The 16,559-nt window shown below is 33.6% G+C and overlaps 1 protein-coding gene and 1 long non-coding RNA gene across 8 annotated transcripts in view; one reads left to right on the plus strand and one right to left on the minus strand.

The window, feature by feature from the left end:
• The window catches only part of LOC107935527 (AP-1 complex subunit gamma-2), a 41,954-nt gene extending 28,191 nt beyond the window's left edge, over positions 1-13,763 (minus strand). For 2 of the 6 annotated variants that reach the window (XM_041082695.1, XM_041082693.1), the window contains exons 1-6: positions 13,530-13,750; positions 13,215-13,318; positions 10,662-10,964; positions 10,348-10,489; positions 9,362-9,535; positions 8,518-8,697 (exon numbers count right to left, since the gene is read on the minus strand). In XM_041082695.1, coding sequence (XP_040938629.1) covers positions 8,518-8,697; positions 9,362-9,535; positions 10,348-10,489; positions 10,662-10,964; positions 13,215-13,246 — 831 coding nt within the window. In that variant the 5' untranslated portion in view covers positions 13,247-13,318; positions 13,530-13,750. Of the gene's footprint in view, positions 1-8,517; positions 8,698-9,361; positions 9,536-10,347; positions 10,490-10,661; positions 10,965-13,214 lie in introns of all 6 variants that reach the window. The other 4 variants (XM_041082694.1, XR_005906123.1, XM_041082696.1 and 1 more) reach the window with 4 other exon arrangements.
• LOC121210861 (uncharacterized) lies at positions 4-3,237 on the plus strand. Of its 2 annotated transcripts, XR_005906125.1 has the most exons (5): positions 4-600; positions 834-913; positions 1,957-2,076; positions 2,255-2,320; positions 2,839-3,237. It is a non-coding gene; the product is annotated as an uncharacterized lncRNA (long non-coding RNA). The 2 variants fall into 2 exon arrangements; XR_005906124.1 differs by lacking the exon at positions 834-913 and having other exon boundaries at positions 11-600.
• Positions 13,764-16,559: the final 2,796 nt, after the last annotated feature.

Below are 16,559 nucleotides of genomic sequence, written 5' to 3' on the forward strand. Positions count from 1 at the left end.
TAAGAATTGTGACCATATAGAAAAACAAGTAAAACGAGAAAACCTTTACCTCATTAAGAAATGAAATATTGTTGAAAACAGGAGTCTCCAAAAATTTTAGCTTCTACTTTCATTACTATAGATCAGCTTTAGAAGCAAATATCCAATATACCCCAAATGGTATACCATCTTTCATTTAACATGCTCCAAGCAATCTCATAAATGTTTTCATCATGTCAAGGAGCAACATTTCAGTGGAATATCTGGTTTATTTTCTACCAAGGCCAGAACTTCTTTTTTTCTAGTGAGATGGTATTTGTCAGATTACAGTTTACTAATTAAGAAATATTTAAGTGTATCTGATAGGATTCTGTAAATATTTTACTGATTACTATCCCTAACTTTAAGGCTGTTTTTTTAGATAGCATCCCTAGAGTTAGGCTCCCTTTGGATGCAACTGCATCTCAGTGCGTTGGTTGTTTTAGGCTAAAAAAAAATTGCAACTGAAACGTTAGTAAATGCAAGGCTGTTTGGAAAGCATTCTTCAGTGCGTTGAGAATGCATTTCACCTCACCGGAGGCTTAATTTCAGACTGGAGCCTTTTGTTCCAGTGAAAATTGGGTAACTTCAATTGCTTTTTTTTTCCTCTTTTACCCATATATTCTTCCGTTGCATTCTTCTTCAGGCTTTTCTGATGTTTGGTTACCCTTCTTCTCCCCTTTCCCCTTCCCCTTGGGTTGCAAATCAGTGTTCTTGGATTTTCTGTGTTTCTCCTTTTTTCTAATTGAAATTTTCATTTTTTTCCTTATTTGGTTTTGCATTTTTTTTAAAATTCTGTGTTCTTGGATTGACAGGAGCAAAAGTTCTTGATCGGAAGTTCAATAATAAAACTGTCTTGCTTCATTTCCATTATTTATTGCTTGGTTAACATTCTGTAATGCCTTTGTAATTATGCTTCAATATCGTGTTTCAATTTTTTTTTGTTGATTATTTTCTAATCTTGAGTTTCCCCTGTTCTGCATCAGATATGCATGTACTATGAGTCCATAATCCATATTATTTCAGTGATAACATGGGGGGTGTACTGAGGACATTGTTATTTGATCCCTCTTTTTTCTTTTTCTCTTATTTAAGGGACTTACATTTGTTATGCTCAGGTGTAAACCTTGATGGAATCTGTTTTCACTTTTCTTTCTCAGAGAGTTTTTACATAGCTTTATGGCTCTGTAATGATGGTCATTGGAGTATATCCGTCCTGTGGATTTTTGATCTAGCATTCTCGTCTCCCAAAAATATTTTAAGTTTTACATTTTTCCTTTTATTTTCACTGGCCTTTGGGAGAGGTTGTTAAAACTTTTGCAAAACCAGTGAACTTTTGTGGTATCTACCAGATTGGTTCAATGCCATTTGCTTATTTTCTTGGCATATGGTGGAAGTCGTGACTTGTGAAAAGCATTAAAAAATAGCTCATTTTAGTATGTATAACCTAAGTTGTCGGATTTTGGATCAATTAATATCCAGAATCAAAGAATCACTGCAAACGTGATATATTGTTCTTATGGTTCCTTGCTATTCTGTAGAATCGGTGAGTTTATTTGCTATTCTATAGAATCGGAGTTGTTCTAATGATCAATGTTGCAAACTTTTGCTTCTAAAGATGCTTGCAGTGGGAATTTTTATTGTTAGACTCCTGTGACTTCTTTTATGACTCTTCAATAGTCTGATCAATAAAGTCTTTGTTTTGAATGGTTTTCTTTTGTTGCAAAGGATGGTGCGCAGGATGAATTCAGTTTTATGCTGTATTTTAAAATGCTATGCTGTCTGTATGCTGATCTGCATTTTATTCTCTTGTGTTCTTTGTCTGGTGATGTTCAAATTGTTAGGGAGCTTGTTACAAATTTGTTAACGGTTTTGTTTATTAATGTTTTCTCTGTTCATTATCTTGGCTTTTCTAATCTATTCATCCTTATTCTGCAGCATATTGAAGACTTGACTTAGGAAAAGTTTTCACTGCAACGAGCTCTTGAGGCCTCATGTACATTAGCAGAATCTTTGGCTGCTGAAAATTCATCTTTGACTGATAGTTATAACCAACAGGTTTGTTTCCAAATATTAGATTAGCAGCATTACCGGCTGTCATGGTCATGATATGTTTTTTTTATCAGTTCATCGTGCTTCTCCATTGCAGCACTTTCTGTCATTTCATTATCCTAATTTGTATTCTCAATCCTTCTTAAAAATCTCTTAATTATCTTACATTTACTTTTCTCCCCAGAGAAGCATTGTCAACCGGCTAAAATCTGACATGGAGAGCTTACAAGAAGAAATCAAGGCCCAACTGGTTAGTATTTACTATATTTAGGTACTGGTAGTCACTTCAAATTGTTAGAAATAATTGAATCTCATATAACTACATACCACTTTATGTCATATGGTTAATGCAATGGTGTTTGTATGGCATGTGTCATGTGTGCACATATGCACATTGGTTTAGACTTGTTTGTGCTTAGATAAAGTTCTATCTAAAAATTGAGATACCTACTGCTGTCTATTGCATCTCTGATGGTACCCATTAACCAAAAAATGCAGTACAAGGAACCCTCTTGAGGTTGTCCATGTCTATGCCCTTTGATCTACACTTGAAGGGGCCTTAAGTAGTGCTATCCCAAAGTTATTAAATATTGGGTTTGTTTCGGTTTTATATTCAGGTTGGGCCTCTCAACCTATTGCCTATTGGTTTTAGGTTAGATGCTTAATAACTTTTTATCTATAAAAATGATCCTAAGGCTGGAGCTTGTCCATTTTTCCTGGATTCAATCAATAAGTCTTTGTTTTGAATGGTTTTCTTTTGTTGCAAAGGATGGTGCACAGGATGTTCTTGAACTTTGGCCTGCAATGCAATAGGAAACCAGCAGCAAACCAGCGTGCAGACCGGCATCCAAGCTGAACCAGATAAGCAGCAGCATTTTGTTTATTTTGTTCATTTGTAACTTGATTTAGTTGCAATGTAATTTATACTTAAAGTTAGTAGGAGTAGTTGTTGATTTATGTTTGATGTTATAGCTGGTATGTCGGCTACATTTTGTTTGTAATTCTATCTAGGCTTTAGTCATGTATCTTATACTTGACTCGTTCAAGCTTTTGATGGTTTTTGAACCATCAACAATAAGAAATGAATCAGATATGTTGATGAAGAATTGAACATGTGGTTTCTATTGGATTTCTTCTGAAATTAAGAAATGAATCATTTTTCATTCATCATTGCATTGCTTCATCTTTAGCTCAAATGTGAATCATTTTGCATTTTCTCTTCTGATGAATATTCCAATCTATTGGACAAATACACTAGTGTGATGTTGGAAACAACATGGATCTAGATTTGAATTGTATGCCTTGGGTTTCAATATAAATGAAGCAGAAATTATATATTTAAATTTGATTTATTATATAAATAGTAAGAATGAAATGAAAAGTATAAAAATATTTTGAAAATATGAATGTTACATTTTTAAAAATATTTTATCCAATTTCTGTTGAAATAATGTTTTGATTGATTGTAGGCTAAACAGGGATTTAACAATGCTAATGTTATAAAGTCATATTTTGACGTCTTTAATCTTATATTATAACTCCAATGTTAAACTAAATCAAACTTAAAGTTTAAGTTAATTTTTATTACCCCCAATGTCTTATAATATTGTATTAGTAAAACATTTTAAAGGATTTGGTATGTAGGCAAAATTTCATACAAACATAGATAACGAAATTAGTTCAATTGAGTAACACTGTTAAACCTTCTTGTTAAACTGAGCTGTTCAGTAACTTATGTGCTAGGAATTAGTAAAAACCAGCAGTAGCATATTTATGTAATTGTAATAATTCATTTTTAATTATTTATTATTGAAAATAAATATAATTGTAATAATTTTTAATCATTTATTAATTTTATAATTGTTAAATAATTTTAAAAATTTCTATTATATATCATTTTTAATCTAATGTCCTTAAAAGTCATTTTCTATTTTCACCTCACCGCTACAGCTGCGTTTGAATCCAAACACACTCCACTGCTGTTTCTAATCTCACTGCTACAATACCCAATCTCACCGCTACAGTAACTAATCTCACCGCCACCGCTATTTTTAACCTCACCGGAGCTAAACACACCGCCCATCCAAACTAAGCCTTAGTCTGTTTCCTAGTATAGAGTTTCTGTTTCCTAGTATAGAGTTTCCTAAGTTAGGCTTACTATGTGTATAAATATTTATGTAATGTCTTATAAATAAAATGGAATAGAAAAAGCCTGTTCTTAACATGGTATCCGAGCCAGCTTTTTAGCTCAAATTCTGGGATTTTTTTTCTTTGTCTGGCAACTTCTTCTCATTCCCGATCAACCTTCAAGCCTGTAGAATTTGTTCAAAAGAAACATGGCTGAAACTGTCAAAACCAGCAACACTGGAGAAGGGAATTCTCAAGAATCATCTGTTGAGTTCAGTAAAGAAGAAATTGAGAAGTTGAAGAATCTGCTGGGATCATTAGAAAAATCTCCTTCAATAGTTACTAGTGGTTTGTTTTTTCAGGTATATCCTCTTCTCAAAATTCTAAAATCTCGGATATACCCACAAAAAGTTCTTGGGTCATTGACTCAGGAGCTACAGACCACATGACCCACTCCTCACAAAAATTTGTTTCATATACACCTTGCCCTAGTAGTAGAAAGATAACAGTAGCCGATGGTTCTGTGATCACAGTGGCTGGTCAGGGTGATATTGTTATAAACAAAACCCTTACTCTTAAAAATGTCCTTCATGTTCCAAAACTATTTACCAATCTTCTATCCATCCAAAGAATTACCAAAGACTCTAACTGTAGTGTGGTTTTCTATCACAATCGAAGTCTTTTTCAGGAACAGAATACGAGGAGGATGATTGGACATGCTAAGGAAGTAAATGGCCTATACTATCTTGAGGAATCCAGTGGAGAAGTTAGTGCTCTGAATTCCTCACCATTATCTTTCATATCCGAATCTATTAAAACCAATAAAAACCAAATTTGGCTCCATCACCTCCGCCTTGGTCATCCATCGTTTAGAGTCCTTAAAATTATGTTTCCTTCATTGTTCAAAGGATTAACTGTTGAAAAATTCCATTGTGATGTCTGTGAACTTGCAAAACATAAACGTACCTCTTTTTCGGTAAGCAATAAAAGAACATCCGCTCCTTTTACTCTTATTCATAGTGATGTTTAGGGACCATCCACTATTTCAAATATTTCTGGGGCTCGGTGGTTTGTATCCTTTATTGATGATTGTACCCGTGTGTCTTGGATATTTCTTTTAAAACAGAAATCTAATGTAAGGTCTGTCTTTCCAACCTTTTACAACATGATCAAAACACAATTTGGAGCTGAAATAAAAAGGTTTAGGTCAGACAATGCTAAGACTATTTCAATCAGTTTCTCTCACCATATTTCCAAGAAAGAGGCATTATACATGAGTCATCTTGTGTTAGCACACCCCAACAAAATGGTGTTGCCGAAAGAAAAAATGGTCACATTTTAGCTATTACAAGAGCTCTCTTGTTCCAAAAAAATGTCCCTAAACAATACTGGGGGAGGCTATTTTAACTGCTACTCATATGATAAATAGATTGCCTACAAAAGTCCTTGAATCTCAAAGTCCTATACAAGTTCTAGCAAAATTCTTTCCTGATTTTAGTACTTCAAGTAACCTTCCTCCCAAAATATTTGGTTGTGTTGCCTTTGTACATGTACATTCTCAAAATAGAGGAAAATTTGATCCACAAGCTGTCAAGTGTGTCTTTCTCGGTTATTCTTCCACTCAAAAGGGGTACAAATACTATTATCCAGCCACAAAAAAATTTTATGTATCAGCGGATGTTACTTTTGCAGAACAAGAGAATTTCTTTAATCGTCCTTATCTTCAGGGGGAGATCTTATTCACAGAAGATAAGGACAGAGAGTTCTTTCTTCTTGACATTCCAGCTGCTGTCCAGCAACCAAACACTCACATTCCAGCTCCTGTCCAGCAACCAAACACTCACATTCCAGCTCCTGTCCAGCAACCTGAAACAGAGCCTAATACATCCAAATCACAAAGAGGGATTCAGGACACTACTCGTCCTTTACTGGTTTACTTAAGGAAGAAGGCACCGGTGCAAGTTCAATCATCTTCTCCTCCTATACAACCTGAGGTAATTGCTGAACCTACTACTAAAACTACTGAAAATTTAGATGAATTTCCCATTGCTATTAGAAAAGGGATTAGAGCCTGTACAAAACATCCCTTGTACTTATTTTTGTCTTACAAAAATTTGTCCCATAACCACAAAGCCTTTCTTACTAGCCTAAATTCTATCTCCATTCCCAAAACTGTATCCGAGGCATTAGAAGATGAGAATTGGAAAAATGCCATGAAGGTTGAAATGGAAGCTCTTGAAAAAAATAAGACATGGGACTTGGTGAAATTACCGAGAGGAAAGAAACCAGTGGGATGTCGCTGGGTGTACACAGTGAAGTATAAATCAGATGGTTCTTTGGAGAGGTACAAAGCAAGATTGGTTGCTAAAGGGTACACTCAAATGTATGGAGTAGACTACCTTGAGACATTTGCCCCTGTTGCAAAGATGAACACTGTGAGAGTGTTGTTGTCACTAGCTGCCAACCGAAGCTGGAAATTACAGCAATTTGACATAAAAAAGGCCTTTTTACATGGTGATCTTGAGGAGGAAGTCTATATGGATGTTCCACCAGGATTCGGTCCAAATACAGGACAGGTAGTTTGCAGACTAAAAAAGGCTTTGTACGGACTAAAATAGTCCCCGAGGGCTTGGTTTGGAAGATTTACCAAAGTAATGCTCAAGTTGGGGTATAAACAGAGTCAAGGAGATCACACTCTGTTTGTAAAACACTCATCTTTAGGGAGAGTGACTGCTTTATTAGTCTATGTAGATGACATTATAGCGACTGGTGATGACCTGGAAGGAATGGAGAGTTTAAAGAAATGCCTAGTAAAAGAATTTGAAGTCAAGAGCTCGGAAAGTTAAAATATTTCCTTGGTATTGAAGTGGCACACTCTCGGGAAGGAATCTTTATATCTCAGCAAAAATACATAGCTGATTTGTTGACAGAGACAGGCAAGTTGGGATGTAAACCGGCAGACACACCCATAGAGATGAATCACAGACTTGGAGATGCACTAGAAGATGCAGCAGTTGATAAAAGTTCATATCAAAGACTTGTGGGGAAGCTCATTTACTTGTCTCATACCAGACCGGATATTGCCTATGCAGTCGGTGTTGTAAGTCAGTTTATGCACAACCCCAAAGAATCACATCTTAGAGCTGTGTATCAAATTCTACAGTACTTAAAGGGCACGCCAGGTAAAGGAATCCTATTTAAAAAGGGGGAGACTTTTACCCTTGAAGCCTATACTGATGCAGATTATGCAGGGTCTATGGTTGATAGAAGATCAACCTCGGGCTATTACACTTTCCTAGGAGGCAATCTTGTGACTTGGAGGAGTAAAAAACAGAATGTTGTGGCTAGATCTAGTGCAGAAGCTGAATTTAGGGCGATGGCTCTTGGAATTTGTGAGCTATTATGGCTAAAAATTATTTTGGAAGATTTGAAGATCAAGTGGGAAGGTCCAATGAAGTTGTATTGTGATAATAAGTCTGCTATCAATATTGCACATAATCCAGTTCAACATGATCGTACGAAGCACGTTGAGGTTGACAGACATTTTATAAAGGAAAAACTGGACAGTGGCTTAATTTGCACTCCATTTGTGTCCACTGATGGTCAACTAGCAGACATACTTACCAAAGGGTTGTCTGGAAAGTTGTTTCAGAAACTAGTAAGCAAGCTGAGAATGGATGATATCCACTTCCCAGCTTGAGGGGGAGTGTCAGATTACAGTTTACTAATTAAGGAATATTTAAGTGTATCAGATAGGATTCTGTAAATATTTTACTGATTACTATCCCTAACTTTAAGGCTGTTTTTTTAGACAGCATCCCTAGAGTTAGTTTGTTTCCTAGTATAGAGTTTCTGTTTCCTAGTATAGAGTTTCCTAAGTTAGGCTTACTATGTGTATAAATATTTATGTAATGTCTTATGAATAAAATGGAATAGAAAAAGCCTGTTCTTAACAGTATTTTAAATCATAAAATGAAATAACAGATCTCATTCCTCAATAAAGCAATCTTTCTTTTTCTCTTATAAAAGCTTTTTTAAGAACTTCTATGAAGAAAATCTGGTGTTCTACAGATAGTGAGAATGCATATAAAATTTACAGAAAAAGGACATAAAAGGGGGGAGGGGGAGAATGACAAATATAGACAAAACTTGTTACATCAATTGTTTATATCAAGTATATTTAGTAACATGTAGTTACAAATTGTTGAGATAAACAATATATGCAATATGCATTATACTTCATACTTCTTTCTGGACTTCAAATATATTACAAATGAAAGAGACAGGTCATCAGAAAAGCTTCATATGTTCAGAACTGACCTGGGCAAGTATGTCAGTCATACAGTCACTAGCATCGGCATCTCCCTGGCCCAATATCCGCAGAAGCTTAAGCAATCTTATATGAAGGAAAGGATCTGTAATGCCAGCAATGTCATACTCTGGTGAATAGGGACTGTTTGCGATATCCCTCAGAGTTTTGACCAAACCTTCAATACAGTTCTGCAGTGATGATAAAAGAAGCTATTATCTTTTCACAGGTATAGAAAACAATCATATAACATATGCAGGAAATAAACATTTAAAAGAAATTCAACTCATTACAGTTTATTTTCGTAGTCATATAAGTGTTTGATAAACCGTTGAAAAAGAAAATTTTCAATGTTTAATTTTTTTAAATGTGTTTCATAATGACATTAAATTTTTAATTAATACAAAATTTTCAACAAAAGATTATTGAATAGGATAACTAAGCAAATAGCTACTTATCACTTAATGTTGAAAATGTTAAGATGATTTTATTTTTTTTAAATCATAGATGAAATAAATGATATGTTTTTTCATTTTTTGTTAAAAAATAAAATATTCAAATTATTATATTTAACTTTTATCCAAACCTATCTAAAATAATTTTAAAACATTATATTTATAAGATTTAAATTACAAAATAATAATGTTCAAAAATCAAGCTTTACTTTTATCAAACAATAAAATTATATTCACTAAATTTTTAGCAATATACCCAATAATTTTATAATATAAATTCAGCACTTATAAAATTGAGCACTAAAAATTTAACATTTAATTTTTAGTTTATCAAACAACACTTTAAGTAGAGAATCACATTGAATTGAAAAAAAACGCAAATAAAGCCATTACCAATTACCTCTCTAAAATACTCCAGGGCTTCAGAACTGACTTTACAAAGATCTGTACAGAGTTGAACTCCAGTTATTAGGACTCCATGATGCTTTTCTTTAAGCAGTGAAGAAGCAGGATTCATAAAGTTTTCAGCCAGGTCAGGCACTTTCTTTATGATCCGTTTTGAGCACAATGCTGCCTACAAACAACAGATACGAGTCAAGAGGAGTCAAAGATTGCAGTCGGAATGCTATGAAATAACAGATAACCTAAAACTTATGGCATGATGAGAATTCAAAAATAGAAAGCCAACTGGCAGGGGGAAAAAGAAAAGAAAAGAAAAGCAGGAAACCTGTTTAATCAAACCAACCCACCAACAGAAAAATGAGTAATTTTAGAATAACCAATTTAGTACATATGGCTAGCAAAAGTCAATAGATGTATTACCCTCAAATCATCAACCAAGACTTTCTTGAAGACAAAAACACCTCAGAGTTTAGACTCAAGGTTTATAATATGTTGGCATTTTTCCCTTGAGTGATACAGGCAGTAAATTCTTCTCAATAACATAAATGGTCAAAAAATCCAATTTCATAAACAGGCCATACAATGGTTGAGGAACATCATTAAACAAAATATTTCACTTTCATGAAGTGGGAACAGAATTACATTTTACAGTTGAGGTCTCTGTTGTGAGGCATGCGGTGCTTGCATCAAAATACACATGGATGCTTTTAACCTTTGTATTGACAAATTACAAAGGTATTATTGGACACAAATAAAGAACAAAACCCATGACACTGGAAGAGCCCAACAATACAACGCAAAACTTTCCAATTCCAGTAGGAGAATAGAGAAGTTGATATCTTTTAAGAGGGATAATCAGCATCTTTTAAACGTAAGAAATTCCTGAATCCTAGAATAGGCTTCCCTTTCCCCCTTTACTTGGCATATAATTGAAATCAGAATCTGTAGTCAATAGCCACTTGAATAAAAATAGGACACACTTACTTTCTTCCGGATATTTGGATCTCTGAACTGCAGCAATCTTTCTACATCTGGGGCAAGATCACGGGCCATTTCTGCAGAAGAAATATTTCCCAGAGCACAAAGAGCAAGCCCTACAATATACTGGTTTGAATGATTCAGGTCTCTGCATATAAGTTAAGGTTTCCTGCAGAGTAAAGTATATCTATCCGTTTCTTATTTTTACCCTTTCTAACACCAGCCAATCAGGAGAAAAGTTATTCATCCAGAACACAAATGATACACGGAAAAGAAAATAGGAATAAATTAAGGTTGAGAAAAGTCTACATGCTGGATACTGCTTTAATGAATTTGTGACCAACATCAACACTTCTTGTCTTTCATCAAGAAGCAACATGAGACCAAGATATCCAATCCTCTTCTCTGGAAATCCAGTTGATGCAATCAACTTTAGGCATTCCATTTGGCCAAAATGAGTGGGATATCCAAGCATGTGAATGAACATAAGCTTTGCTAGGTTGCGGTGCCTATAATCTTGATCATTTTCATTAATTGCAGCACGAATAGCAGCACACTCTTTCCTTACAACAGCACGTTCTTCAGCAGCAGTTTTGCATGCACGTATAGCCCGTATCATGTCCCTGCATAGTAGTAGTGAGTTTGACCATTTTCAATTAATATCCACATAAACTACATTCAATCATTTGTTTGGATTAAATAATATTACCTAGGATTAAAGATGCACAAAATATGTTTTAGTCATGGGGTGTAAATGAATAGAACGTTCAACGAACTGTTTGTGAACTGTTCGTATAACATTCGTTTATTAAGCTAAATAAACGAGTATGAACAAAATTTTTATGTTCGTTTAATAAACGAACGAACACGAACAGGGGTGTGTTCATTTCATTCATGTTCACGAACAAGCTCGTTTATTGACTCGTTTATAAGCTTGCTTATTGACTCGTTTATGACTCATTTATTTATTAATGATATTTTCTTATAAAATTCCATTAGTATATATTAATAAAATTATCTTAAACTCGTTTATTGTTCCATTAGTATATATTAATAAAATTATCTTGGTTTGTATTTTTTTTGTTTATAATATAATTATTAATATTTATATTTGACTATTTTACATCTAAACAGTATATGTGTGTGTATGTTTTTATTGTTTGTTTGTTTGTTTATTATTTATTAACATTGTTCGTGAACATGTTCAATTATATGTTCACGAACATGTTCGATTAATTTAAATGAACATGTTCGTGAACATTAAACAAACAAACATGAACACACATAATTTGAAATTCTTAATGAACACAAACTGAAAACGAACAAGCTTAAAAATAAGCAAACAAACATTAACAAAGGTTCGTTCGTTCAAGCTCAGTTCATTTACAGCCCTAGTCATCAATTTGATTCATTTAACAAAACATGAATTCCTATCCATTGATAAATAATTTAAGAAAAAGAAAAAGCATTCTTAGAAACCAGTAGTAAGCCCTAGCAGAGAAGAAACTTTTCAAACTATCAAAGCATCCAACATAAGACCATCTGGTAGCATGTGGGGGCCCAACTGTTAATATAAAACTAATAGATGTTGGATAACACAATACAAACTATAGGATATGGGATCCCTAGTCCCTTTCTCTTTCTCCATAAAATGTTACATATATAAACAGTTATTCTGAACAATATATTGAACAAGAAATATTCACAGATGCTTAAGAGAGAGGAGACCTATATGTTCCTAGTTACCAGTTTGCTCCTAAAAAGCAGCACTTGTTACTGATGACTACTGAAGACAAGGAGATTAAGATCTTCATACTAATAAAATATGGAAAAAACTTTGTAACTAATTCAAAGAACTTACAGAGAATTCCCATAACAGGGTCTGGAGGTTACCATTTAGACCAGAATCTTTTTCTATCTTAGATTTTTTTTATCATCCTAAATCCCTATAGGGACAAATACAACTATTCGGTTCCATTGCAATAGGCACAGAAACCTTCTACGGTCACCAAGCAATCCCACCTAGGAAAACTAAAAGGAAATGGAGTTCAATTTACAATTGTTTACTAAAAGTGTGATAAATTCTACAAATCAGTTTGAACATACAGCCACAAGAATTAACGATACAATCATGTAACCAGGCTATTCAAATTGTCTCTGGTAACCATATCAAATTGGACACCTGAGCACTTGACTGCTTTGGACAGTTATTTTATATATTTAATATCACTCTCTCCATTCCCCTAGTTAATCGGAGTTTAATGGTTGGATGTAATATCTGTGTTCCAAAACATGCTGCATAACCTATATATCTATCATCCTTAAAAAAATAAAAAAATAAAAAAAATAAAAAAATCCCTATATAGCTATAATGCCTTAGTAGAGAAAGTAAGGTTTCATTACCAAACTGGTGGTACATTGGGGTTTCCTTTCTAGAAAATGGTGGAACTAATGCTATTGGGTGCATCATTTAATATTTTAAATAACGATGAAAACGCAGATCAAGCTAACATCAAACAAATTAGGGACTTCTACATTTTCATCCATAGTTGCATGCAACTGATTCAAAGCACAATCACAAAGAAAAGGCAAAAGTAAATAGAGGAACCAAAGCATGAAACCAGAAAAGCTAACAATCTCTACTTGGATCTAAATTCAGACGCAATAATCTTTTTAAGTAGCACAAACTAAAATAGAAGTCGCAAATTTCAATATTAAGAGAAAAATTAAATAAATACAACGCAGGTGTTTCAATGAAAAAAGAAAATACATTCTAATTAAAAAGAATCAAGTGTACTTGATAGGTTTTTCAAATTAAAAGGGAAAGGCAGAACTAAAACAAGAAATGGGTAACACTAGGAATTGGTGCTCACCGAAGACGAGTACCAGACGAGAAAGGATTCATTATTGCGTCCAAGGGTGAAATTGTTGTAGAGAGCTCAACTCAGATCCAATCAAATCAAAACTAAATCAAATGCTGCAATGAAATCAATCCACCCCAATAACGATTATTTGGAATGAAATGGAATTGTATTCATAAATTTAAGAACCTGAAATTTAAGATCCAAATGTTGGAATTCGGAGATCCAACAAATACAACCAAACAGATGGATTTGACAGACAACAAAACGAAAAGGGAACTGCAAAAGGAAAAACCAGAAAACGGGAGCACTCAATTTTTCATTTACAATGCTGAGTGGATCACCCACGGGTATTGGGTTAAATTTGCAAATTGGATCCACGGCTTCTTGCTGTAACGGGTCAAGGCGCGATTTCAATGGCCTGCGAGAGATTTTTAAATAACGGCGAGGAGAGGAATTTCTTGTCCACTTATTAACGGTATTACATTTTTATTTTTAACAGGTATTAGGTCTTCTCCATGGATCCGGCTCTTCGCATTCAAACCATTCTCGTTAAGGACTACTTTAAATATCATTCTTCTAAATCATCTTATATACATTTTGGTAATGTGATATTTTTTGCAATTTTAATATGTTTTCAATGTTAAAACATCTCATCTCTCCATAAATTTGGAATTTAAATTTTTATCTTTTTATTTTTACAAATCTATTCTCACTACTTTTCAAATTTTAAAATTTAGATTTAATTATTAACACAATTAATTTTTTAATTTATTGGTATAAAAATTTAAAAATAATAATAATTAATAGACATATAATTCAAAAATGACATCCTAATGAACCTAAATTTTGACAAAATAATTTTATAAATGTTAATAGTTGGACCTAAATTTTAAAATCTAAAAAGTAAAGAGATTAAATTCCTAAGAATAAAAATATAGGGACCAAATTTTTAATTTACAAAGAATATAAAAACTTATAACATATTTTAACCTGATTTTAATTATTTCAATTCATTTTACTTAAATCAAAATGAAATTCCCAATATATAATCTTCAAATAATATTTCAACTATATTTATTTATTATTATAAATTAAGAAAAATTAATATTTACTTCATTATATTACATTTTGCTATTACATTCTACCTGAAATATTATTTTTATAACGATTTATTTTTGCCAACGAGGCATTGGCTAATTGGCAAGGCTTAAAAGTTTTGAGATTTCAGGTTCTAAGTCTTTACCCTATGTAAATGTGTGAGTTTTCCTATGTAAATGGCAAGTTTGTCGTGTTGTTATTGTTGAATCGAACTCTCTAACCTCGATCTCTATGGTTATGTCAGGTGTTGGTATTAAACATTTGCTCTAATGTTTGGTGTTGGTCATCGATGAGGTGCTAAATCAAGATTGGAGGTGTATGTTAAAATTTTTTTCTTCAAGAGTGTAACTTTGTTACGAATCACTTGTCTAAGAAGAGTTTGCAGATACAAGAACTAATCATTTGTTTTTGACCACCCCCTCCTAGCATCATTCACTTGCTGAAGGTAGATATAGAAGGTGTCGCGTTCCCAAGACTTATTAATTTAGTTTGATTAGGGATTTGGCCCTCGTTTGCAACAAAAAAATTAGTTTATATATTTGAGATCAAATATATGAATTTTGTAACATCTCTCACTTGATCCGGTAATAGATCCGAGCAAAAGATGTTACCTTTAAGCACATAATCATCTTTTGAAATCACATCCATACATTTGCTTTATAACATGTCTATTATATATTTATAGTTCATATTTACACTACCAAACCTAAGACATGCCATCTCTAAAGTCCAAATTTTATATATACAAAAAAAAACTTGGTCTTGTAGCTTGGATTCGTGATGTGATCCAAGTTGAAATAACTATGTACCTTCAATCTATTTTCTTTCACCTACACGTTTAAACAAATATGTTAAACTATGTGAATAGCTTAATAAGTACTGTTAGAATTATGTGACCCAAATTCTAAGAGATTGCTTGCAAGTCAAGTTAAACAAAAATATATTTTCTTTTTAGAAGATTTAGTATTTATTAGTATAATATATTTAGCATTTATTAGTATAGTTTATTTGACTTACTAATTTAGCCTATAAATAGGCTCCTTTACAATCTTAGAATTAAAGAGACACCCATTAGATTAGAACTCATAACACATTCAGAGAATTTTGTGTTTACGTTTGAGGGTTCTTTGTTTTACGGGTTTTCGGGGTTTAGTTTTTATCTCCATCTTTTGTACTATTCATTCTTTTGCCATTATAGTAAAATTATCTTTGCCCGTGGTTTTTTATCCTCTTTTGAGGGGTTTTTCCACGTTAAATTTGTGTGTTCATCTTCTCAATTTCTTCTACTATTTTTACTTGTTCGTTGCTTAATCGGGACGATCCTAACAAGTGGTATCAGAGCTAGTTTAACTTTGATAGATCAGCCCGTTCAGAGATGGCTACAACAAGGTTTGAAATTGAGAAGTTCGATGGTGAGACAAATTTCAATCTGTGGCAAGTTCGGATGATGGCAATTCTAGTTCAAAATGGCTTGAAAAAGGTTGTTACAGGGAAAAAGCCTGAGAATCTAAATCAAACAGAATGGGAAGAGCTTGATGAAAAGGCCTTGTCTGCAATCCAGTTGTGCCTCGCGAATACAGTATTGCAGGAGGTATTGATGGAGAAGACCTCATTCGCCTTGTGGAAAAGGTTAGAAACTCTTTATGCGACTAAGTCTCTGGCTAACCGTTTAGTGTTGAAACAACGTCTATTTACGTTTCGCATGAACGAAGGTGAGTTTCTTAAAGATCACATCAGTCAATTCATTACTCTTTTAAATGATTTAAAGAACGTTGAGGTTTATATTGACGATGAAGATCAAGCTATGCTATTATTGTGCTCTTTACCCTCTTCATACAAGTCTTTCAGGGAGACCCTGATTTATGGCAGAGACAAACTCTCGTTCGAAGATGTGAAGGGTCATTTGTTGAGTAGAGACAAACTCGACAATGAGTTTGATTTGAATAGCAAAGCAGATAAACAAGCTTCCGTTTTGGTAGCATCAAAGAAACGAGACAAAAGGTGTCGCTATTGCAAAAAGTTAGGTCACATCAAAGCAGATTGTTATAAACTGCGAAATAAAAGAGCTGCTGAGAGTAACGAGGAAGATGTAGCTGGTGCTAATTTGGTCGATGAAGGCGGTGATGATTTCTTGTTAGTGTCAACGAGCGATAACTCCAAGCTTACGTCTGAGTGGATCCTAGATTCAGGATGTTCTTTCCACATGTGTCCCAATAGAGAATGGTTCTCCACATACAGTTCAGTTGAAGGTGGAGT

Source organism: Gossypium hirsutum, chromosome A12, assembly GCF_007990345.1.
Source record: "Gossypium hirsutum isolate 1008001.06 chromosome A12, Gossypium_hirsutum_v2.1, whole genome shotgun sequence".
NCBI classification, from domain to species: domain Eukaryota; kingdom Viridiplantae; phylum Streptophyta; class Magnoliopsida; order Malvales; family Malvaceae; genus Gossypium; species Gossypium hirsutum.